We start from the raw sequence: 25,770 nt of genomic DNA, 5'->3' as shown, positions 1-25,770 counted from the left end.
TACAGCTCCTCTAAACTCGATAGGGAGCGGAAAAGCCTCAAAACAGGCTGTGGACATTGGAGACGATCCTCGGTCAAAGTGTGATACCTGGGCTGGTGTCAAGTGGGCGGCAAAAATCCGGGATATCGCGGAGATCGTGCGGAATCTACACATGCATAAGGTATCACTCCTAGTGTTGTACCAGTGAAGATGGTAATGGCCCTTGGTGGATCGCCGTGGCGGCCGTACGTGTTTTGGAAGCCAAAAGATCTGAGTATCTCCTACGTATGAATATCGTGCCTTGGATCCAACGAGCATATATATAGAGGGCTCGAAGCGATTTACCTAGGTATTGTAGCGCTGCGCATTGGCACTTGAGTCGCTGATCGGACGACATGGTACAAATAGTATCCGCTTTGATTGATTGTCTCTACACGGTGAATCCGTGGAACGTGTGCAAGATTTGATACATAGGTGCCACCGATACCATGCATGATGTGCGCTTACAGCCGCACATCACGAACCCCGTGATCGCCTATGAACACCCTCTGCCCACCGGACCACGAGCGTCAACCGGCCACTACTTCCACGATGGACCCTCTTTCGATTGCCCCATCGGTAGCATGGTTGTTGCAGGTCGGAGCCAAGGTCATCGGCTTTCTTTCCACCGCGATCGACGCCCCCAGCACTGCCCGCAACACTCTCGTAGAAGTACAAGCACTCCACGGGATATTTCGCTAGCTGGACGACTTCATCGTAATTTTCGCCCAACAGAGCATAGCTCGCAAATCCAGGATTGCAATCGACGACCTGGTTGTCATCCTGACGGGCTGCGTGTGTAAATTCTCTGAGCTAGATAGGGACCTCAAAGGCGTCAAGACGGACTACGCCTACAGCACCAAATATCAGTTTCGGCCTTGGGACAGCGTCAAGTGGGCAGCCAAAGAACAGGATATCGCCAAAATACTGCGGAACCTACAGATGCATAAGACTTCGCTGAATCTATTGCTGTCGGTTTATGCATGGTTAGTCTAGGGTCCCGTCGATGATACTTCCCCGGGGCTCCACCCAGCCCTTCCCGAAGCCTGATCTCTTTCGCACACGGCCAACACGTGCGTACGAATAGTTGCTGATACAGAGCTTATTACCTAGTGCATCAACTCAGCAACTGCAACCCGACATGAAAGAACTGAAGCAGTTCATGGTGACAGTCAGGGAGGCGGTCCCGGACCTTGTCGAGCGTATAGCAGCAGCAACTCCTCTTGAGCGTAACGACGATGCATTGCTAGGCCTTTCGGCAGCATCTGGACACGGCTTTTGCAGAGTTCTGGCTGAGACTCGGGTATAAAAGAAAGCGGCTATGGACTCATCAGCTAGTTCTTTCAAGACCACCCGCACGACGGAATCCAAATAGTCTCAGCTCACCGGTCTGAGCCTGGCCCAGATATCGAATATATCCGTCCTCTATCTTCCGGTATACAGTTGCGAGCTGAATAACGGCAGTATGTATGACCAGGGGAAAACCGGCGACAGCGGGGCGCAACTACAGAGCATCACGGGTGGGTTGCTCTCCTTAGGAAGGATTAAAAAGCCATGGAAACGCCACCGCAAGATCACCACCACCACCACGGTTCGGCATCGCTTGGCCCCAGTTACAGAGCAAGTCATTACACTACACGAAGCAGCTCGCCAGGGAGATGACATCACGGTCAAGGCTCTTCTACAAACGCCAGGTGTCGACGTTGAGTCCCGGGATGGCGAAGGCTTTACGCCACTGCACATAGCGGTGTACATCGGACACGTAGCTACAGTGCAGCTACTTCTCGACCGGAATGCCGATGTCGACGCTAGGTTCGACTCCGGCTGGACACTACTTCACTTAGCAGCCCGCTACGGACATAGACCTACAGTGCAGCTACTGCTCGACCAGAATGCCGACATTGAAGTCAAGTAAAACCGGCATGCTACGGCATTGCACTTAGCGGCTCAGTACGGACACATAGCTACAGTGCGGCTACTGCTCGACCGGAATGCCAACATCGAGTCCACTAACGATAAAGATCGGACACCGCTTCACCTAGCAGTCGACAAAGGATCCACAGCTACAGTGCGGCTTCTGCTTGACCGCAATGCCGACATTGAAGCCAAGGGAAAACAAGGTTTTACAGCGTTGCTCTTAGCGACCAAAAGCGGACATATAGATAGAGTGCGGCTGCTGCTCGATCGGAATGCCGACGTCGAAGCCACGGACCACAACGACTGAACATCACTTCAGTCAGCAACCCGCTTCGGACACACAGCTACAATGGAGTTACTGCTCGACTGGAATGCGGACATAGAGGTGATGACCATCCGAGGATTCACCGCGTTGCACATGGCGGCTGAGGACGGAGACACAGCTAAAGTACAACTACTGCTCGACCGTAATGCCGACATCGAAGCCAAAGAAAACCGGGGTTCTACGCCGCTGAACATAGCGACTCAACAAGGACACACAGCTACAGTCCAGCTACTACTCGACCGGTGTGCCGAGGCCGTGGACAACGACTGGACACATGTTCACCTGGCAGTCCAGAACGGACATGCAGATGCATTGCAGCTTCTACTTAACCTGGGTGTCGATATCGAAGCCAAAGGCAAATACGACCGGACGCCACTTCACGTGGCGGCGCTTTATAAGTGGGATGCTATAATACAACTACTGCTCGACCACGGTGCTGTTGTCCACGCCAGAGATAGGCACGGCTGGACGGCTCTGCAACTAGCCGAAAATAATGGGCACGAGGCCACGGCACAGCTGCTTCGACAGTTTGCAATTGGCACCCCTAAGGAGGACCAGGCTGCGGTTGCTGGTTCGGTTTCCCGGAACAGGCGCAAATGACGACGCCGCACGATTGGTATGATACTATTAGCAAGATGGGCAGCTGTCGGACCTGTACATAGCAGTAGAAACAGTGTAATACATACTGGCTTCGCTTCCAAGTTCCAATTCACATTTGTTGCCCGAGCTAGGTACTCAAGATAGCCCGCCACCGAGCGGCCACCTCATCGCCGAAAAGTGCGCAGCAAACCACGACCTTCTGCTAATCCTCCGGTAACAAGTCGGAGCTGAGGATGTGTGAGGTGAGAACAGGCACTGCCGAGGGGCGGCATGTGGCGAGCACAGATAGGTAGAATCACACATTATATGGTGGTGCCGTATGGCGAGCAGCCTGCAGGCCCCCATGAATACCTTTTGAAGCACTGTAGGTAGTGCCCGGAGGGTGAAGCAAAACATCCTATTGTACGTACGAGGTCGAACGAGTGACTGGCAAGGTGAGGTGCACCGTGCGAACCCATATGGCCGGATACCCATCAGAACGGGTTTCTCTAGGACTGTCGTAGTTATGATTCTCAGGCCAAGGGCAAGTCGTGGCCACCACCGTCATATCGCCGTAAGTGCCAAAGTAGTTGCTCCCGCACAAATCTCATTAACTATATCTCACTCGTTTCGCTGCTGCCTGCTGGTTTATGACCGTAATGGGACTAGTGTGTAGATCATAGTCACGTGACGTGGGCGGCTGGCCGCCACCATCGGACTGGGACCAACCCTGTCAGGCGCCACCTCGGACCGGACGGACTACCTCCAAACGGTCTGGACGGCCGTTCGGGCCGGACTACGGAGCACACTGTCCTCGGCATCGCTAATGCGAGATCCCCGTGGATCATACTCTGGTTGGTCCCGAAGGATATTACTAATGCGACAACCTAGAGTATAAGGAAGACCGGGCGTCGCACAAGGCTGCCAGCAGCGAGGGGAACACCTAGAGGGATGGGGGTGGTGGGGGCGGGTGAGTGACCCGACTCCGCAACAGGCCGCCTACTGTGCATACCAAACACCACGCCGCGCGCACACCGACCTATCGTCCGTCCTCCAACCTTCGACCGCTTACATACAAGCTGCCGTTTCCTCGATGAATCGCCTCTCGGTTCCCGCATCGGTCGCGGGGCTACTGCGGGCCAGCACAACGATCATCAGTGTTATCTCCGCCGCCGTCGACGCTCCCCGCACTGCGCGTAACGTGCATGACGAGGTGCAAGCGCTGCACGCGATTCTCCGGCAGCTGGACGACTGCATAGTCGGCCGTTTCGCCGAGCCGGAGAGCATGGCGCGAAAATCGCAGATCTATGTCAACGATCTGGTCGTTACTCTGGCCGGCTGTGTGCGTACTGTCTCGGATCTGGATAAGGAGCTTGGGGGTGTAAGGGCGGCTGGCAGCGGCAACAGTAATAGGCCTCAGCGTAGGCGCTTGGAGGGTGCTAGGTGGGCCGCGGAGGATCCGGATATCGCAAAGATACTGCGGAACCTGCAGATGCTCACGATAGCTTTGAGCTTGTTGCTGTCGGTGTACACATGGTTAGTCCTGGGTCCTCACCGATGTGTGATGGCAACTCCCATACCTAGGCGACACCCAGCCGTTTAAGGCGGATTGATGATCTCTCTCCCGTCCAGCCGTTGCGTTTCTACGTATCACTGCTGACAAAGATTAGTACTTCAACGCAAAAACTGCAAGACGCCATGGCAGAACTCGAGCAGTCTCTGACAGCTGTCAGGAAGACGTTCCCGGACGTCGCAGAGCCCATGATAGCAGGAATTCTAGCGGAGACTAGGGAATACACCAAGGCGTGGAAGAACGATTCATCAAGCTCTTTCGAGACCACCGGCACGATGGATTCCAAATGGTCCCAACGTACTGGGCTGAGCTTGGCGCACATCTCAAAAATATCGTTCCTCTGTCTTCCTATATCCATTTCGGAACTAAATAATGGTTACATGTATGCCCAGGAGAAATCCAGCGACAGTGTGGTGCAACTTCGCAATATCCGGAGTGCATGGCCCTCTGTGGAAGGACTTCAACGGCTACGGATGAGCGGCAGCACCATCACCACCGTTATTCGACACCGCTTCACACCCGTGAACGAAAGGGTCACTGCGTTGCATGATGCAGCTCGTAAAGGAGATAACGCCACTGTCGAAGCGCTTGTACACAGGCTGGGCGTCGATGTAGACTCCCGGGATTGGGAAGAAGAAAGTTCGGCGCTGCACAGGGCAGTTGTTTCAGAGAAGATCGATACTGTGCAGTTGCTGCTCGAACTCGGGGCTGATATCGAGGCCACGGAACCCGACGACTGTACACCGCTCCATCGGGCGGCACAAAACGGACAAACAGCTATAGTGCAGCTACTACTCCACCGCGGTGCCGATATCGAGGCTAAGGATAACGTTGGTTCCACGGTGCTTCACACGGCCGTTGACCATGGGCGTGCAACTACAGTGCAGCAGTTGCTCGACCACGGTGCCGGCATAGAATCGAAGGACAACAACGGTTGGACATCACTTCACCGGGCTGCCTGGAAAGGTCATCTACATACAGTAGAGCTGCTGCTCGACCTTGGGGCCGACATCGAGGCGAAGACCAACAGCGGTCACACGGCATTTCATCGAGCAGCTTGGAACTGGAACACTACGACAATCCGATTACTAATCGACCGTGGTGCCAACATCGAAGCTACGACAAACCGCGGTCATACGGCGCTTCGCCGAGCTGCCCTGAATGAGCTCACTAGTGGTACAGTGCGGCTACTGCTCGCCTGTGGTGCTAATATCGAGGCAAAGGGGAACAACAGTCATACGGCGCTTCACCGAGCAGCTTTGGACGGACACATAGCTACAGTGAAACTACTGCTCGAACTTGGTGCCGACATTGAGGCCAGGACCAACACCAGTCACACGGCACTCCACCGAGCGGCCTTGCACGGGCACACCACTATAGCGCAGCTACTTCTCGACCGAGGAGCCGACATCGAGGCCAAGGCAACCAACGATTGTACGCCGATCCACCAAGCGGCACAGAGTGGGCACACAACTACATTAAGGTTGCTGCTCGAATGCGGTGCTAACATCGAGGCTAAGACGAAAAGTGGTCGTACGGCCCTTTACCAAGCGGCCCAGGGCGGATACACAGTCGCAATACGGCTACTTCTTGACCGAGGTGCTGAAATTGAGGCCAAGACCGATGAGGGCTTCACGGCACTGCTCACAGCGGCCTACGAAGGACACGGAGCGACAGTGCAGCTACTGCTCGACCGGGCTGCCGATACTGAGGCTACGACGGATCTGGGCTTTACCGCGCTGCACGCAGCGACTCAGAACGGGCACATAGATACAGTACAGCTGCTGCTCGACTCGGACGCCGACATTGAGGCCAATCAGAGCGGCAACTGGACACCGCTTCACCGAGCGGTCCAGAACGGACACATAGCTACAGTGCAGCTACTACTGGACCGCGGCGCGAACATTGAGGCCAACGCCAACAGCGGCCACACGGCGCTTCATCGAGCGGCCATGAACGGGAATCTAGCCATAACCCAGCTGCTGCTCGACCGTGGTGCCGACATTGAGGCCAAGCAGAGCGGCGATTTGGCGCCGCTTCACCTAGCGGCACAGAACGAACACACGGTTGTAGTGCAGCTACTACTCGACCGCGGTACAGACATCAAGACAAGGGACAAGGACGGCCGGACACCGCTTCACCGGGTGTCACGTGATGGGTTCCCTGATATATTGTAATTGCTACTCGACCGCGGAGCTGACGTCCAGGCCAAAGATCAGTACTGTTGAACGCCGCTGCCCCTAGCTGTAGAGAATGACAATCATGCCGCAGCACAGGTGCCGCGTGGGCTAGAGGCTATAGACACTAGTGGCTCCAATACGCCCGTGCTCCCCATCGGAACTTCGTAGAGAGACCCACGAGGTACGCCTGCTGGGGACATGGACTGACTACGAGACCACGTGATACACAGTACATAGTAGTAACATTAGTAGTCGTACATAAGAGTTGTGGCAGTCGCAGCGGAGGATCGGGATGGGAATGCCGTAGGTACGTGCGAGTGGGAATTTCTTCCGTACTCTCGCCTGTTGAATAGGTATTTGTATATTACATTCGCTGCCGGGTGGTTCGAGATCGCTATGCCCCACAGGACTCCTAGTAGTTAGCTGCCCCCCGGCTGTGACTGGGAGTTGTCTGCCACCACCATGGGAGGAGGGATGTAGGATAGATGGGCGATCAGATAAGATAGGAGGATGAGCTAGTCAGATCGGTGTATCCGAATGGTAGGGAGAGCCGAACTAGCCGGATCGGGTGGCACCAAACGTTCTAGGCAGCAGAGGAGAGCCATATTCGATGGTTCTTCGAAGTTGAATACAACCCCAACTTTTCCATCTTGTTTATTTTCACCGTTCCCTCTGCCGGGCTATGTCATCATACCCGCAGTACGCCAGACATGGAGCCGTACGATTAGCCTTCGATATTTTGAGAAGCGTTCTGCACACGATTTAGGTTCGCAATCCGCCACCACGTGCACCACCGCCGCCGCGTCCGACGGACTCGGTGCCTTCTGGCGTCCTGCCCGATGTGTCCAAGTGCTCCGGCGGGTTTTCAAAAGAAACGTTGCCAATGGCTGCATGCCGCTCGTATCTAGCTACCGGTACCGCTAAGCCACGAGGCTCCTAGATAGGTGTTTCGCAGGGCTGTGCATCTGCGGGGAATATTGTGGTATATAATGACACTGGATCTCTACCACCAGCCGGCGTCCAATAGGTAGCTCACTACACACCCATACTTTGGTTAGCAAGTCATGGACCCTCTTTCGGTTGCAACGTCAGTTACGGGACTATTGCAAATCGGAGCAAAGGTCATCGGGCTCCTTTCCACCACTATCGACGCTCCCAGTACCGCGCGTAACGTGCTCGCCGAGGTCAAATCACTGCACGCGATCTTTGGCCAGCTGGAGGACTTCATAGTCCACTTCACTGAGCAGAGCATGGCCCGGAAATCTAGAATCTACGTCGAGGATCTGGTCGCTACTTTGACGGGCTGTGTGTGCACTTTCTCCGAACTCGATAAAGAGCTCAAGGGCCTCAAGACCGACCACAGCGACGATCCCAAGTCCAAGTTTGGTATCTGGGATCGCGGCAAATGGGCGGCAAAAGACCAGGATATCGCGAAGATTCTGCGAAACCTGCAAATGCATAAGACATCTCTGAGCCTGTTACTCGGCATTTACACATGGTAGGTCCAATAATTTCCGGTTTATCCCCCACCTCTTATGCCCCATGACCGCGTGTATGTACATGCTACAGACATTTACGGTGTACCTTAGTTCGTCGACGCAGCAAGTGCAACGCGACATGGCCGAACTGAAACGATTCATGACGGCAATCATGGAGGCGAATCCGAGCCTCGAGGCGCGCATGGTGGATGCTTCGTCGGGGGATGATGATGTATCCTCGGTTCGTTCCCGAACTTCGATCCTCTCCACAATATCGGAAAGGTGCTTTCGCCATTTCTCAACCGAGCATGAGCAGACTCCGGTTGAGAATGGAGTGAATAAACAGGCAGCCGGAAATTCAGCAATCGGCTCTCTTAGGAGCATCCGAACGTCGGATTCTAGGTCGAGCCAGCTCAGTGGGCTGAGCATGGCCCAGATTCCGAACTTATCGATCATTTGTCTTCCAGTAAATATTTCCGAGCTGAACAATGGCGACATGTACAGCCGGAGCGGGAGGGAAACTGGTGGCCGCGTGGCCGGAGAGGGGCTCATTGTGGGGCAATTGCAACGGCTTCGAAAGGGCAGCATCAATCTTACCACCTCAGTTCGATATCACATGACACCCTATAGTTCCAGGACGTCTCTGTTACACGCCGCCGCTGGCAGGGGAAACACCATCGCCGTCATGTCGCTCGTACAAAGTCTGGGCCTCAGCATCGAGGCCATAGACACCACTGCAGGAAGAACTCCGCTTCACTTCGCAGTCATCAACGGGCATACCGATACAGCGAAACACCTACTCGACCAGGGCGCTGACATAGAGGCCGAGCAGGCGGAGGCGTCTCGGAGGCCGCTTCACTTAGCGGCTTGGGGCGGACACACAGCTACAGTGCAGCTTCTTCTCGACTGGAATGCCGACATTGAAGCCAAGGAGCTCCACGGTTTTACGGCGCTGCAGTTCGCGGCTCAGATGGGACACACAGCTACAGTGCAGCTACTGCTCGACCGAAATGCCGGCATCGAAGCGATAGATAATGACTCCTGGACATCGCTTCACCACGCAGTCAGAAACGGACACACAGCTACAGTACAGCTTCTGCTCGACCGTAATGCCGATATCAAAGCCACGCGATTCGGGGGTGCTACGGTGCTGATCGTAGCGGCACATTACGGATCCACGAATACAGTGCGGCTACTGCTCGATCGGAATGCCGACATAGAGGCCAAGAATGACAAAAGTTATACGGCACTACTCGCAGCGGCTGGAGACGGACACACAGCTACAGTGCAGCTTCTGCTCGACCGGAATGCCGACATTAAAGCCAAGGAGCTCCACGGTTGTACGGCGCTACAGTTGGCGGCTCAGATGGGACACACAGCTACAGTGCAGCTCCTGCTCGACCGGAATGACGACATAAAGGCTACGACGAAAGACGATTTGACACCGCTTCATCTGGCAGCCCGGAACTTTGACCCAGATACAGTGCAGTTACTGCTCGACCGGAATGCCGACGTACAGGCTACGACGAAAGACAACCGTACACCGCTCCACGAGGCTGCCGCGTACGGAAGATACAAGACATTGAGGCTATTGCTCGATCGGAATGCCGACATAGAGGCCAAGACCAGCCGGGGTCTCACAGCACTGCTCATAGCGGCTGAGGGCGGGCGCATATATGCAGTGCGGGTACTGCTTATCTGGAATGCCGACATAAAGGCCACGGATAGAGACGGCTGGACAGCGCTTCACCTGGCGGTCCAGAGCGGACACACAAGTATAGTGGATGAACTGCTCCGCCGGAATCCCAACATAAAGGCCAAGACCAGCCTGGGTCTCACGGCATTGAATATAGCCACTCAAAAGCGCTATTCAGATATCGTGAAGCGACTGCTCAAAGCGATTGCTGCCATGGAGGAGTGAGACCGACGATAAGTACAATTTGTCGCTGTTTCCCTTGGCTGCCGTTAGCGGGAACGCGGCTAATTGCTACTGGAATGCAGGTGTGCCAACGTCGAGGCATAGTCCAAGATCGGTTGAAGAGGGCGAAATAAGAGGCCGGATGATGGCCGAGAATAGGAGTTTTATGTAAGGAATGAAGATGTCGTTTGGGCGGATAATTTTTGGGGATGAGGTGGAATGAACGGTTTCTCTAGTTATCCCACGAGTGACCAATCATGCCGCACACAGGCGGTCCCTGTGTCCCTCCGACCCCGGCTGGGCCGTATCGACCCTACTCTACTCTGTGGCTACTCAAAGTATAGTACCTAGCTCCGCATCCACTACAGGCTGCGATTGACCGTTCGCCTTTCGTACTGCCGCTTCGATCCGCTTCACATCAAGTTCCAAGGGGGAGGGAGGGCACAGAGGAACCGAGGAACAGCCTGCGCTGATACCCACGCACGGGCGAGTGCGTGGAGGTACCCAGGGATGCCGAAGCGAATACGCCGGTTGAGATTATATACTCTATGTCCTGTACGATGCACACTCGACGCTCCGAGTCCGAGTCCGAGTCCGGGTTGCGCGAGTGCCAGTGCGTGATCGCGCCGAGGGGTTGGACTGGTTTTCGCGCGCTTGACGCCGTCCGGGAGGAGGAGAGAGGATTCGCACGAGTTGAGTGCCCCAGGGCCGAGTCCGTATGCACATACTCTACATATCCTCCGCCAACCAAACCAGAGTGCGATCGCAGCGGGCAAACAGCATCTTCACACGCAAGCACTCACTCTTTTCCACAACTGGACGGGACGGTCACGAACCCCGCCCGATCCGACACAAGTTACAACCACCACCAACGCGCGTTTGGAATGCGGCGAGGCATGGGCGGGGTATGTATCATACAGGTTGTAAGAGAGCCTGGTCCAACGCGACCAGTCATCTCCCGCCAGCGAGGAATGTGTTTGGATCGATCTTGAGGACACGGGACACGGGACAGCGAGCGAGGGAGGGAGGGCTGTAGCTTCTCTTGGACGACAGATGGTGGGTCTTCTGATTCGAGAGTGTAGCCGTGGTTCTCGGCGCAGAACATACCCCAGCCCTGGGGGGCCTTAGACATGATGCTTATCCGCTTTCACAGAGCAGCTAGAACTATCCTGGAGCGAGAACGACCCCCCCCCCCCCCCCCCCCCCCCCCCCCCCCACCCTCAATCCACTGGAGTCCCGCCGTCACATCATAGCCAATAGGTAGCAGCCAAAGAGTGGAGGTGGAGGGGCGAGACGATACGATACGAGGCGAGCCGCTTCCCCACTACCTACTCTAGAGCAGCTAGCCAGCTTAGCTAGCTGAGCACACTCGCAGCCCGCCCGTACTGCACTGGCACTGCACTGCAAATCTCACGGTTCAAGATTCTCAGCTCCGACGCTCAATCTGCTGTATTCAGAGTAGTGCATGAATGTGCGCAACGATGCGCAACAATAGATAGAGAAGAGGGAGGGGAATGGTAATGGAGACTAACTAAACGGAGCGGACCAGTGTCCCACATCCGTGCAAGATCACGACAACCACAACAACAGCTCGGATAGCGGCTTGCCTGAGACAACTAACAAGCGGCGACTAAACTCCACCTCCACCACACCTCAGGAGCCCCGCTCGGGAGTGAACAACGGGCGAAAAGAAGGAAATCACGTCCCCGACGCCCGTGTTACGTCGATATCTAGCGGCAACGATATGAAACAAACGCACATTACCACCTACTGGCAGCAGTACTGCGCCCGTTGACGCGAGGCGAGATGCCCTGACCTTACCACATACCCACATATCGACCTAGAGTACATACCCATCTCATCTCCAGCATCCGCGCGCCAGGGTGAATTTCTGGGGAAGCCCAGTCCAGTGCAGTCCAGTGCAGTCAGGACGCGGGCGGGAGGGGAGGGGAGGGGAGGGGATGGGAGGGGATGGGATGCATGCGAGATCTAGTTACTACCGAGCAAAACATGGAGTATGATAGTAGATAGAGATATGATCCGCGCGGCTGAACCCATGGACAGCGGGCTTACGGTGCAGTTGCGGGGCGAGAAAACTATAAGTCCCAATGCGTCAAGGTGGCGTCTAGCAGAAGCAAAATTGCACTTCAGGAATGTGGAGTGCATGCATACGGTATCTACACACGTACATAGAATACACATGGGCATGGGCATGAGCACGAGCACGGGCATAGGGTGGTCAGCGGGGAGGAGCTGGGTGCATCGCGATGGTTCTGATGCCTTTTGGCGAGGGTTTTCACCATGAGAATTCCAATTACAAGTCATCCAGAACTAGACTCGGCACTGAGCAACATCTGCAAATTTCGCTGCGAGTGTGTATGTGCGTACCTGCTGTAAGTACCTGTACATTGGTACTTGTGATTTGACCGGTGTTTGTTCCCGTGAGCAGATATCTCCCATACCATACCAACTATATACATGCACGCCCTCGCCAAGTATGTACTTCAGAGACACGCAGAACCCGGGAACGAACGGCAGAGGAATTCGTACAATACATGCATACATAGGATTCGACCTCTTGAGCGACTCACAGCCCATCACTCCGGCCTGGAACCTGGCGAGGCAGATTCGACTCGATTCGATTCGCCAGGCGAGGCCTCGCGAGGCCTCACTTTTGGCCCCCAACGCGCAAGTTCAACGCCCACGGATCCGAGTGGTTCGGATTGACGAATTGGCGAAATTCAAAACTCATGCAGCATCCGTGCCGATGTGATGTGATGTGATGGGACAACATGATACATATCTCAGCTACATAGGTGCGGACGTAGGTAGGTGGGCTAGCGATCAGGCGTCCCCCCTCCCCCACTTCACCTATAACATCGAGCCGGCAGGGAAAAACGAACGAACGAACGAACGAACGAAAGAACGAACGAACGGATACGGTATCTACGGATGCAGTTGGATCATGACAGCTCACGCCATGTACTCTACATCTCAACATACGTGTATGTAGCTACCAGATACCTATGATAGGTAGAGTACAATTAGGCTACCGTTTATCACACCCGCACCTGCACCATCCGTGCCGTATCATGTATGTAACTAGAGCTATGGAGACTCGTCGCATTGATCAAGACCATGGTGGGCGGCCACGACCGCGACCGTGACTGCCCCCAATCCATCATTATATTGCGCTACATATGATAGTTTACATATAACCAATCGTTGATCATCTTGCGTGATTTCGTGCTGCAATAGTTACAGTAGTTAGCGAACCCCCCTCCCCCCGTCCCCCACCAGGCCCCTCCCCCTACCCCCAGCTCTGTAGAATAGTATAGTAAATACCAACAGCTCCGTTAAGTAGAGTTCCAACAGCTCCGTAGACCAGGTATGTATCCAGAGGAGAAACCAACAGAGCTCAACATGTTGGATCTATCTAACATCTCATATCATATCATATCGCGTTCCGCCTTGTCCCGTCCCGTCCACTTCGACTTGAATTCGCCCCATCTTCTCTCACCCTCACCCCCACCCCCATCTCCCCCCATATCCATATCCATCCTAGGTACTCTACTAGTTATTAGAGCTAGTTAGTAGAGTTAGAGCCGACAGGCACGCGAGGGGTGGCGACTCGCGAGAACGCAGACCGACCGCAGAACGCAGATTAGCGAGCCTCGCATTCGTCCTCGTTCCCTCGCTTGGCAGGCAAAGTGCAAAAGGAAGAATGAACGAATGGCGAGGGTCGATGAAGCGCCCTGCCACTGTGCCAGTCCGTGTCGTGGAAAGAAAATGAAATGATTTTGCGAGTCCGTCCCTCGCAATGGGGGCGGAAGATTCTTTCCGATACTCTGCACAGTGCACAGTGCACACGGCGCACTCGACTCCTGCGCAGGAAACCACTCCGTTTGATGGACCAGCAGGCGCCTTCGACGACACGACGACAACGACGACAACGACGACGCGAATGCGTGCATAAGTGAGTTTATGCACTGAGGAGAGCAAGACTTGCAGACTTGCAGACCCGCAGAGCGTATGCATCGAATACATATCTCCAGTAGAGTACAGTAAATCCCGACGCGACGTGGAGTCGTGGAGTCGTGCAGTCGTGGACTAGCAGGACAGTTTCTGCACAGCGGGCGCTTAGAAGTTATCTAGAGCTCGGGTCCGGGTTCATCCATCCATCCATCCAAACCATCCTTCCTTCCATCGTGCAGGCAGGCCCTGGAGCTAGTTGCTCGTAGAAGTAGTTTAACGGGCCACGAGAAAGCTGCAGCACCAGCACCAGCAGCAGTACCTAGACCGGCGGGCTGTGGAATCTGGATTGTTCTTCGGGGCGGGGTACGCGTACTCTACATACACAGAGTACATGAGAAGGGTGGGGAGGGGGAAAACGGTATGTAGCGACTGATCGCGAAAGCTGCTCTAAAGCTAAAGTATATCATACTTACATTGATGCCTATTTTTCCTCGGCGGCGGCAATCTCACGATACCGTACCGCTGATGCGCTGATGCGCTGTTAATGCCGATGCGGATGATGCATAACCTACTACCTACGGAGTATAGGAGGTATGTATGCATACCTCTTCTGTTGTTTGTAGTATCTAGTGGTGGTGGTGGTGGTGGTGGTTAACCATCGGCCGTGCTTGCAGTCTGAGGAAACAGAAACAGAAACGCACACAGAGAAACAGAAACGCACACAGAGAAACAGAAACGCACACAGAGAAACAGAATTGCATACAGCACAGAATCCCAGACGATGATGATGCAGCTGTCTTGTGCTTGCAGCGAGTGCTCACAGAACAGCGAGTTGCCCAGAAAAGTAACCTCGGTCTTTTGGTCGTCGGTCTTCGCCGCTCACGCGTCGACATGACGCTAGCGAAAACAAAAGCAGCAGGCACTTCCGGTCCCACCGGTGAACAGAGCAGAATAGGTAGAACAGAACAGGACAGGAAAGAACAGGAATGAGAAAAAAAGAAGGAAAAAGTAAGTCGGGTCGGTGCCCGGGTGAGGAATGGAGGGGAGGGAGGGGAGAGATGGGGGGGAGGGGGCCGTCTCGCTACCAAACATTACGACACATAGATAGAATGTAGATACCGGTCGGCGGTAGATGTCTGTTGGTTGTGTATGTGTGACGGCGTGACCTCTTTCTGTCATCAGCTTGTGAGAGTGCACTTTTGTTTGCGATGGGTTTCGGGTTCGCATTGGTAGGTGGGTACTTGGGTACTTGGGTACTTGGGTACATGGGGAATCATCGTTGCTTCACCGGTACCCCAGTCCTCCAGTATGTATTCCAATACCGCACCATGCCCTCGCTCCCTCGCAGAGTCTCGCAGAGGCTCGCACAGTCTGCCTGCAGTATCCATCATAGTACCCGTAGAGCTGGACCGGTGTCCCCACTCCAGCACATCATGAGACTCCGTCCAGCTGCACGTACGTACCCGCCGGCAGCGCCTACGCCCTCTTTTGTGTCTTTTGTCTTTGACAACGGCCAGTCGTGCCCTCCCCTCTGCGGCGGCAGTTCCCAAGCACAGGCTCCGTGTACCGTAGCTGCGCCGCTGCGCTGCAGGGTCGTGGAGAAGACAAGCAAAAGAGAAGGAAAGAAAAGAGAAGGAAAGAAACGAAAAGCACACAGCAGCAGCAGCAGCAGCAGAAGCACAAGTTGTACGGTGGTATGGACGGTGGTATCCGTGAGTTACTGCATACCTATGATGGGTGCATTCAAACTTTTCTCTGTGCATATCATATGTCAATATGCGGGGCCTGTGAGCGACTCGAGTCTCGGGTTCGTTTGCTCGCCGCTCGATGCTTCGGCGGCAAATACTCAGCTTTCAAGAGCAAAGAGCAAGAGCAAGAGCAGAGACAGGGCTACTGACGAGCGTGCACGGTTATTGACTACACGCACGCACGTAATCTACCGGTGCCTTCTCACTCGCATCGCTTGGTTGCTGCTTGCTGCGTTGCTGTACTCGATCGGGCGGTTGCTTCTTGCTTCTTGCTTCTGCTTCTTGCTTCTGCTTCTTGCTTCTGCTTCTTGCTTCTGCTTCTTGCTTCTGGCGCATGTGCTTTGCTTCGCTGAAGCCTGAAGCCTGAAGATGCATCGCACACCGCACACCGCACACCGCGCACAGAGCAGTGAGCGCGCGAGAGCTCGAGCTCGAGCTCGAGAGAGGAGCAGGAGGAGGAGGAAGGAAGGCAAGGAACCGACCAGTCCAACCGGCACCTCACCAGCAACCAACCAGCAACTCCCGTGCGCTCTCCACCGTGCACACTGCAAAAGCTTGAGAGAGGGTGCACACTTCTTACACACATTCCGCACCACACCGGATCGCCTCACCTCGCATCGCATCGCATCGTATCGCCGCCCAATTTCCTGGTCCTCGCCATGGCATGGCATGGGCTGCTCTGCTGCTCTGCGGCGCTGCGAATGCGAAGCATGAAGCCAACATGATAGCACAACCACTGACCACCGACCACGGACCCACCTGTAGCGCTTCGGAAGAATTTGCGATTCCCCCCCTCAGTAACCATGTGGCCATGTGGCAGTGTCAATCGGCCACACCGCGACGATAACCGGATTACACCCGCACCGCAGTGTTCAGCCCTGACCTGCTTTGCGCGCGACGAGGCCAGCAAGCAGGCCAGCAAGCAGGAAAAAAAACAAACGGACTGGAGCAGTGGAGTAGTTACCTTGTGGAGCCTTCGCGGTGCCGTCGCTTGGAGCCACCCAGAACCGGAGTTTGCAAGTACCATACATGCAATACTCAGATCCTGCCCCATGTCTTCGATGACGTCCACCTCCCCCGGCGCGATGGGATGGGACTTCAGCTCATGCCATGGCCAACTAAGGACTTATCGATATCGGCCCCAGAGTTCCTTGTCCATGCCCATGTCCTGGTCCATTCCTTGCCCTTGCAATGTCCGTGTCCATGTGCGGGCCCATGTGCGGGCCGGGGACAGCGGCCTGCGGAATGGAGGCGCGGGATGGAGGCGCGGGATGGAGGCGCGGGATGGGCTGCGGGTTGGGCATGCTTTATCGGTTCTGGATTTAGGCGCACCTACTCTACATAGTAGAGTACTACATACCGTATTCCAGAGTCTATGTAGAGTGCAGCACAGCGCGGTAGGCAAGTACTTCTCACTTCTTACATACTTCCTTATGTAGAGTACCGGTAACTACTTGATCAGTATGTACTCGAGGCTGCATATCACAAATTCACATTCACAATCACAATCACAATCACAATCACAATCACAATCACAATCACAATCACAATCACAATCACAATGCCCCACCACCCTTCGCTGTTCCCCACAGCGCATGGAGGAGGAGGAGGAGGAGGACTGCCGGTAGATTCTTCCAGCACCCGCCGCCCATACATATCCCATATCCATCCGTATCCATCCATCCATCCCACGCATGCCATCTGCGCATGCATGATGATCGGAACGGAAGAACCCCCCCTCCCCCCTCCCAAGCCCGTCTACCGTCTCGTCCACTGGCCTGTGGACTCTTGAGCGAGTAGAGTCCACGCTCGCTCGCCGAAATCCCGCATCCCCGCCGATGCAGCAGCAGCAGCAGCAGCAGCAAACGCCGAGCGAGCGAGCGAGCAGGTAAGGTAATCAATCGCCGGCCCAGTTATGGCAATCCCGGCAGCAATCGAGGATTTCGCCGGGTTGCCGGTACGGTAGCTCTCTCTTTCTATGTATGTATGTAGCTAGATGTCTCTAACTAGATGTCTCGCGGATAATGGATCTGGTTTGGGAAGGGCGGGTGGCAGCAACGGACCGAACGGGAATGAAATGAACATGGAAAACATCATGACGGATATCCGGGCGCGCCGGGAAAGACGGAGGATCGAGAGTGGAGCACTCACTCGCTCGGGTCTGACTACGACTACGTCAGTGAGCTCTCTCTCTCTCTCTCTCTCTCTCTCTCTCTCTCTCTCTCTCTCTCTCTCTGTGTGTCTCTATGTGTGTCTCCTCCGCGGGCGGGTGGGTGGGCGACCAACAGTCCCGTCCACCCGTCCACCCGAAAGGCGAAAGGCGGAATCTACCACCCCCATCGCCACGGCCGGATAGAGTAGAGTAGATGACGAGAGATCCATCTCAGATCCGACGACGACAACGACGACGAGGACGCCAACCACGTTGTGAGCCAGCCATCTATCCAGCGAGCCAGCCAGCCGGTGATCGCAGCCCACCCACCTACTCTACTCTATGGTAAAAACTGGATATCCGATAGAGTGTTTGCGTTGCGGTGGATGCGAGTTGAGTTGGGTGGGATTGCAGACTGGGTGGTTACGTCAATACTTGTTCACTTCTCTGTCACCTTCCCTTCCCTCTCGGTTTTCCTTCCGTTGCTTTTCATAGCTTCATAGCTCCATAGTGAAGTCTGTAATATACAGCAGTATCTATAGTACTATCGCCATCGTCAGCCAGCCAGCCAGCCAGCCATACGGACGACTATTCCGACGGATTTTTCCTTCCCTCGAGTCGCACCCAACTTAGCATGTGAAGACAAAAAAACCTGCTTCGTGAACTGTTTGTTGGGTTGCAACTTGCGATCGTAAAATCGTAATGGCGGGCGCTAGCCTGCCAGGTGGGAATGTCAGAAGCGAATCCCACCCCCCTCCATAATTACCATACCCGATCGCCACTCGCACGAACCGTAAACTCGGAATGACCACCACCGCTTCGCAGAATGTCACTACCGGATACCGAGGACCGGCCGACGCGTGCGTGCGTGCGCGCGCGCGACGGATAGTATGTAGTTGAAGTGGGTGGTGGAGGGTGGAGGGTGGATCACGTGCTACTTAGAGGCACAAGCTATTCCATTCTCATGACCGTGAGTCCGTGACATTGACGTCGTCGTTGTCGTCGCTGGATGATCAATAACTACTCTAACAATAGTATTCTAGTTATTGGATCGCTGTGAAGTTTGAGGTTTGAGGTTTGAGGTTTGTCGTGCTGCATTGTGCTTCGTCAGATAATCCCTCTCTCTTTATTTTTTCTGCTTTCTGCTTTCGTGGCGTTGGTGGAGGTGGTGGAGTTGTGTACTGGTACAAAACTACCGAGGAGAATCGGCGAAGTTGGTGGGAAAAGGAAGGCTCTCTCCTACTCGTGGAACCGGGGCATGGTAGGCCGACCGACCTAGTCATGTGTGTGAGTACCGACCTGTGTACCGACCGACGACCGGCGACCGTCCGACGGACGGACATTTCGCCAGCCCATATTCCAGGCCAGCCCAGCCGTAACCATATCGTACATATGATACATTCCGGCAACCAGAGTACATATGATATGGAGAAATAACGGCCGCCCAATAGATCGTCTGCAGACTCCAGTGCAGACTCCAGTGCAGACTCCAATTGGAATTCCAATCGTCTTGCATGCCCGCCAATCGCCGGAAAAAGAACGGAAGGGAAATCAAAAGAAAGGAAAGGAACGGAAAGGAAAGGAAAATAGCTGGCTGACTGGCTGGCTGGCTCTCTGGCTGGCTGCCTGCCTTCACAGGGTGTACTGGTGTTTGCTGATTTGCCGGTTTGCTGATCTACGGTTTACATGCTCTACACACTCCACCTAGAGTACCTAGAGTGCTTCGGGGGCGAAGAAGCGGATGGAAATCCGAGCGAGCGTGCGAGCAGCAGCCAGAATTGCAAAGGCAAGGCAAGGCAAGGCAAGACAAGACAAGGCACATCGCCGAGTCGCCGAGTCGCCGACGGAATCACGGAACTGCCACTCTATGTAATTAGCAACCAGCCACGTACTCGCCACAGGAACCCGCCACATGTCCGGCGGAAGGCTCGGCTCGGCTGTGCTCTGCTGCGCTGTACTGTGGCGTGCCGTGCTGTGCTGTACTGTGGCGTGCTGTACTGTGGCGTGGCGTGGCTGCTTGGAAAGTGGGCGAGGCTGGAGTACGGTATCGGTACAGACGGTACGGTAAGGTATCGGCGGATCCGGCGATGAGTCTTCGTTTCGTCGGCGGTCTTACAAATCGCCCGACTGACCGCTCGTCACTGTCAGGAGCTGCGCCTTCAGCTCGTGTTCCCCCCCCCCTCTCTCTCTCCTTCTTGGGGTTTGCATACGAGAGGACGAGAGGATCAGGAAGGATACTTTTGGCAACCATCGTGAATCCGATGCTCTTTGTGGCTGCAAAACGTGTTGCTCGCCGGGAGCGGTGATTATTTTGCTCAGAGCCGCCGACCATAGAGTAGAGCGGAGTATGCATGTATGATAATCATTTCGCCGGGGCGGTTGTTCCAGTTGAATCCCTTGTCGTTATGATAAGTGCAACTAGCGTCGCCCAATTCACAACTCCCGAAGCCCCTCTCTCGAGGCTCGAGTCCAGTCTGCTGCCCCCAACTTCCAAGAGCACATAGAGTACTCTAGGAAAGAACCAGCGAAAATCTACCGCCGCGCGCGCCCCCGCTCCGCGCAGAAAGGGAGAGGCAGTGAGGGGAAAAGGCGTCTCGAACAATTCGATTTTCCGCTGTCGCCGTTGCGAAAGTGCACGGGGTTGCCTACCTGAGGTGGGTATATGGCTTCGGCTGGGTCCAGCTCAGCTCGCGCCTGCCAACGCAGCAGAGTTTTGGTTGTTTTTTCTTCGCGAGCTTTCCTTCGCCTTCGCCTTCGGAACACACGTGGCTACTACCTAGAGTAGTAGTAGTTTCGCACCGCTATGTGCTCGCGAAGGCGGGGCGAAGGGGGGTTACGCTGGGTTGGGTTGGATTCCCCAACTCGGCTGTCTATGCTATGCTAGTATCACAGGCACAGGGAACGTGAGAGCCTGAGAGGGTCTTCTGGCACGCAGACTGACCGACGAGCGGTAACGGATGACGTCTTGCATTACACGGAAAGAGGAAAAAATAAAAAAATTCTCCCGCTGCGTGTTCAACTGCCAGAGCCTACTCCGTGCTTGCCTGCCTGTCTGCCTGTCTGCCAGCCAGACTTCCGAGCACGGGTGACAACGGCGACGAGCAAAATCAAGATTGGGAGGGGGGGAGGCAGCAGCTGCGAGCCCCATCTGCCCGAGACGATTACTGCGCCAATGGCACAGTTTCGCATCATCCGGCCGCTTACTCGGAAGGCCCCGGCTGGGTCCCCCGCCCGCCACTTGTCGTCCTCCACGACCATCATAGAGTCATATATCGGAGCGAGGGAGCGAGAGAGGGGCAAGGCACGAGCTGGAGGAGGGGGGCTCTCCAAATGCATCCAGATCATATATAAAAACACACCCCGTCGCCGAGTAGGCTATCCCCTCGTTAGGATGCCCGCAACGATAGAAATCAACCACAGCCATACTGTTTGCACATCTCAGAGTTCGGACCCGCCGCCACCACCACCACCATTACAACTATTACAACTATCACCACTGTCAACACCATCAACCCCATCACCGCCATCACCATGTCGCAGATTATGACACCCATCATGTCCGACCTCAAGACGACCGCCTTCGGCATCTCGTCGCCGCGCTCGAGTACAGGAGGCGGATACTCCTGCGCCTACCCATCCTGGCCCAACCGACCAACACTAGACAGCCGCACACCGCTCCTAGCGCCTCCGTCCTCGGCCCCGAAGCATTCGATCCCGAGCGTCGAGTTCCTCGAGAGTCTCCGCCGTCGCCCGCGCCCCGACTCAGTATTTGACGACGACGAAGAAGACGAGGATGACGACGACTTTGTCATCTGCGGCGGCTCATCGATCACCAGCGCCTCATCCACCGCCTCGTCCGGCGGCCGCGGCCATATACTACTCCCACCGGCACGCACCGTCCAGCGCTCCAACTCCTTGCTCTCTCAAGCCTTCTCGCAGCTGCACCACCACAACCATCACCACGACTCCCGCAGGGCCGCGTGATGGAACGGACGAATGAACGTCGTGTTGCTGTTATGTGTGTACGTAGTGGGGGTGGCTGAGAAGACGCACCGGCATTCGAGATGAAATACTAAGGATCCTACAACTTCTCCCTCGGAGACGTGTTTGATTGGTGAGCCTCCTCCCCCAAGACCTTTAGTCACCTATCCTTGCCGCCATAAACCCTCATGTCAATCCCCTCGACTTCGCTCGTCGCACGGTTTCTAACGGTTAATCCCTCCAGCCCTTTCAGCCCGTTTGACAATAACACATCCAATAAATGTCCGTCTCGTCTACCCCGGCATGCCCGCCTGCGAGGCAGGTTTTACCCACCACAACTCCCTCGCCGTCCCAGTCCCCAGCCCGTCTGTAAGGCACAGCGCATGGCATGTGTGTAGAGTGGTTACATAACTCCTCGACGTGGGGTTGGCCTTTCTCTCCCTCCCTCGCCCTGGCTGGCGAATCATCGCGGAATACAACTCTCCCGACCGATACATTTTTCCCTCGCTAGATTTATCCGTCTGAAGTTGATTATTCTGCTATCCGATATTACCCCACTCATCATCACCAACAACCAACGAGACCAACTCAAACCAACAAACCAACCAACCAACAATACAAACTCTCCTTCCTTCTTTCTCCTCATAAAAATCCTTACACTGTTCGGAGCGTGACGGGTTAGGGCGGGGTGACGGGAACTGCTCAGGAATGCGGAAGAAGAATAAGAGGGGTGGGGGGTAGTGGGTGGTGGGAGGGCGGGATAGTGGGAGGGTGGGACCGTGGGAGGGGAAAAAAGGGATCGATATCGATTATCGATGGCCGGCATGCGTCGGTTAAAATAAATGAGGCGGAAGCCCGGGGGAGATTAACTATGGGTGTGTGTGTGTGTGTTTCCATTTTTTGGTTGCAACGCAGCGCAACGGTGTGTTCGCCTTGTGTACAAGTATAGACACTCTAGAGTCTATGATAGAGTACCAATTATGTTAGAGATCGGGGGAATTAGAGTTATGTGATGTATCTGTTTATGCTCTACTCTACTGTGATACCTAGCGGGATAGAGCGGGCTCGTTTTTCCGTCCGCCTGAGATGTTTCTTTGCCGTCTGTCCATCCGTCCCTCCCACGCTTCCACTCCGCATCCCTCCGAAAACGAAAAAACCGTTCTACAGAGCGAGGTGGATGTGGAGAAGCACAAGAACGTTCCCTACCTGCCCTACATACCATACTCTACCCATCGAGCTGGAACGTGGTAGAGTACACACGAGCTGATTGCCGATTCCGATCTTACACTGGGCACTGGGCAGTGGAAAAACAGCCCCGCCGCTGGAGCACATAGGAGCACAACAGCCGCGTCCCGTGCATGCGTTCTGCGTTCTGCATTCAGCGTGAGCGGGGTGTGCGGTGAGAGGTGGGCAGGACGGGCGGGACGGTGAGCCTGCGGTGAGCCTGCGGTATTATGGCTGCTGCTCGACGCCGCTTCGCTTCGCTCGATTGCACGGTGCGGGGTGGGGGGATGATCTGCCGCCAGCAGTCAGCGGCCCGAAGCCGTCGGGTATCAAACGGGCAGACACAGCAGCAGCAGCCACAGCACATCAGCCACAGCAGCAGACACAGCGGCCACACCAGCCTCACCAGCAGGCGGAAGCGGGGAAGAAGGCAGAATCGCGCCGAAACGGCTGCTTATCGTTACATACATCTTATGTACTCCGAAGTCGACTGCGGGGTAATTATAGCGTAGTAGGGCACGACCACGCCGTCAGCGGCAGTTGGATTACTACTTCTTACTACATCTCACTACCTACTTCTTACTCGGTTACTAGTAGTTAGTAGTTAGCACCCATCCCATCCCATCCCGATTCCCGCGTGACTGCGCATCCGCATCACTGTAAGTCTGTATGTAAGCTCAGCGAAACTCCACAAAGCTCCGCGAACCGGCGGCGGCGGGCAGATGTGCACTGTGGAATGCAGCCGCTGCTGCCCGCATACCGTACGCGGTAACTATCAGCGCGCTCGGGAGGCGCGGGGGTACCGGGGGGGGGGGGGGGGGGGGGGGGGGAAGTGTGTCTTGGCCCTTGAGGCTTGAGGCCTGAGGCTTGTGCCCGATTCTCCGGCAATACCAGTAGTCCGGGAAAATGCATGCACCGTTGCACTATTGTAGCATCTTTGAAATACTTGGCTCATGCCTTTCGAGTCACTGTGCGAGCTTTGAAGCAAGCCTTGTCACCCGGTCACCGCCGGGTGCGGTACTCTGCTATTATAGACATGCAGGTGCAGCTGGGTGGAAACTGCAAAGAGGTGGAAAGAAGGTGCTCCAGCGGCGGTGGAGATGCGGTCGCATGGCGCTGTCTTTCTTTGGCGCTGAGGATGGAAGGAGGGATGGAAGGAGGAAGGAAGGATGGAAGGAAGGAAGGTCAAGTCCTGCCTACCACATATAGGTACTCTAAGTACTATGTATAGATTGTACCTTCCTGAGGCAGTGGGGCCTAGATGCGTGGCGGCAGTTTACACTGCACTCTATGTACCTACTAATAAGTACTCTACTGTAGGTATTCTGCCGGTAGTAGATCAGAAGCGGGAATTAAACTACCATACAGGTGTGGTGAAACTTGGAGGCTGCCTTTTATATGTGCTTTGCATGTATGTACGCGCGGTCCCTAGAAGTCCCGTTGTTCGATGAGTGAGAATCGGAATCAGCATGCAATTGTGGTATGTACTTGTACCTAATGGGTTATCGTGGTGTGGTATGAATATTCCGCGGCTTTATTCCGCCGTCTCCGCTCTCGAGGTGCTGTACTGTCTCTACTAGTACCCTCCCTCTCTGCTCTCCCGATCGGGACGGGAAAGGTAGTGGACAACACGCCGAATCAAAGCCGTGCCTCTCGTGGGAGAACTTCACCGGAGAGCAGCCGCAGCGTACCTTTCGGGGGGTATGAGTCGAAGCTTACGGGTTGGCTTCATGGCTTTATGTACATAGCAATGTACCATAGTTCTAGGTACTCCAGATGAAAGCCGTAGTGCTTGTCCTGGACTCCCAGGAATGGTTGTGGGGGTAATGCCGAAGTTCCATCGTCACGCCCACGGTCTGAGCCCACCCCTCTCCATCATTTCTCCAGGAGTCGCATTTTCATTTTCACGAGCCCGGCTTAGTTAGTTGCTTAGCTCTAGAAGCAGACTGTACGCAGTAAGAACCTGCGGCGTAGCACCACGGCCAGGAAATCGATTTTTGGGCTGCAGGCCCCGCCCGGCCCTGCCGCCAAGAGCGACCGACCGAGACCCGACACGTGCGGCATCCCTGCCGGCGATCTGCCGTTCTCAAACGCGGTCTGCGGAAGGGACGCGTCTTCCTGGCACTGGCAGCAGCGTCGACATCTCGCTTGACGGGGAGACGGGAAGACAGGAAGACGCGACTATGGTATGTACATACATAAGTTGGAGCGAGTATGTCGGACGGTATCATGCATGTATAGTTAGTACTATGGAACGATGGAGGAAGCGCGAGCGGACGCGGAAGACGCAGATGATACTGCGGAGATGGTCCGGCAACTACTTGACGGGAAGGAGAGGTCGGCGGAGATCAAAAGTTGAAAGTGGAGAGCCGAAAGTTGAGTGTGCGGGGTTAGCGATGGTGGTGGTGGAGGAGGGGGGTTGGCTAACTAGTTCCTGGGAGGATTGGGCTCCAAGTTGAAGGGTTGTCGGCAGGCAGGAATGGGACATGGCGGAAGGAGGACGATCGCACTTTCCGAAGGTGGTCTCCGGAGCGGGTATAACACGGAGAGCGGATCAACGCCACGAAGCTGCTCTCCTCCAGTCCAGCGGATGATCGGCTGTGCCGCACTGCGGCTGGAGGGGAAGCTTATGTAGCATGTCTGACTGTGTGGACCTCCGCCCGCGGAAAAAACGGTTACCCTCCATGCATACGTTGACGGAC

General features: G+C 55.2%; 4 protein-coding genes across 4 annotated transcripts; 2 read left to right on the top strand and 2 right to left on the bottom strand.

The window, feature by feature from the left end:
• Positions 1 to 516: 516 nt before the first annotated feature.
• On the top strand, positions 517 to 1,933 carry BZA05DRAFT_457775 (uncharacterized protein; the record flags this gene model as incomplete). Its single annotated transcript, XM_051487584.1, has 4 exons — positions 517 to 690; positions 754 to 1,004; positions 1,132 to 1,321; positions 1,394 to 1,933. 4 exons carry the CDS (start codon positions 517 to 519, stop codon positions 1,931 to 1,933), a joined length of 1,155 nt encoding a protein of 384 aa, XP_051337433.1.
• Positions 1,934 to 4,247: 2,314 nt separating this feature from the next.
• BZA05DRAFT_127918 (ankyrin repeat-containing domain protein) lies at positions 4,248 to 6,848 on the top strand. Its single transcript, XM_051478757.1, has one exon. It carries the CDS (start codon positions 4,538 to 4,540, stop codon positions 6,587 to 6,589), a length of 2,052 nt encoding a protein of 683 aa, XP_051337432.1. The 5' UTR covers positions 4,248 to 4,537; the 3' UTR covers positions 6,590 to 6,848.
• Positions 6,849 to 11,941: 5,093 nt separating this feature from the next.
• On the bottom strand, positions 11,942 to 12,280 carry BZA05DRAFT_405461 (uncharacterized protein). Its single transcript, XM_051484411.1, has one exon. It carries the CDS (start codon positions 12,218 to 12,220, stop codon positions 11,978 to 11,980), a length of 243 nt encoding a protein of 80 aa, XP_051337431.1. The 5' UTR covers positions 12,221 to 12,280; the 3' UTR covers positions 11,942 to 11,977.
• A 1,899-nt stretch (positions 12,281 to 14,179) lies between these two features.
• Positions 14,180 to 16,856, bottom strand: BZA05DRAFT_437962 (uncharacterized protein). The gene is made up of 10 exons (XM_051486470.1): positions 16,471 to 16,856; positions 16,292 to 16,406; positions 16,225 to 16,256; positions 15,895 to 16,074; positions 15,423 to 15,548; positions 15,291 to 15,338; positions 14,727 to 14,818; positions 14,569 to 14,589; positions 14,437 to 14,531; positions 14,180 to 14,335 (listed from the first exon to the last, which is right to left on the bottom strand). Exons 1-10 carry the CDS (start codon positions 16,522 to 16,524, stop codon positions 14,283 to 14,285), a joined length of 816 nt encoding a protein of 271 aa, XP_051337430.1. The 5' UTR covers positions 16,525 to 16,856; the 3' UTR covers positions 14,180 to 14,282.
• Positions 16,857 to 25,770: the final 8,914 nt, after the last annotated feature.

This window comes from Tricharina praecox (genome assembly GCF_024521635.1).
Source record: "Tricharina praecox strain CBS 144465 chromosome Unknown BZA05scaffold_21, whole genome shotgun sequence".
Classification (NCBI taxonomy): Eukaryota; Fungi; Ascomycota; class Pezizomycetes; order Pezizales; family Pyronemataceae; genus Tricharina; species Tricharina praecox.
This window is presented reverse-complemented; position numbering and strand designations above follow the sequence as displayed.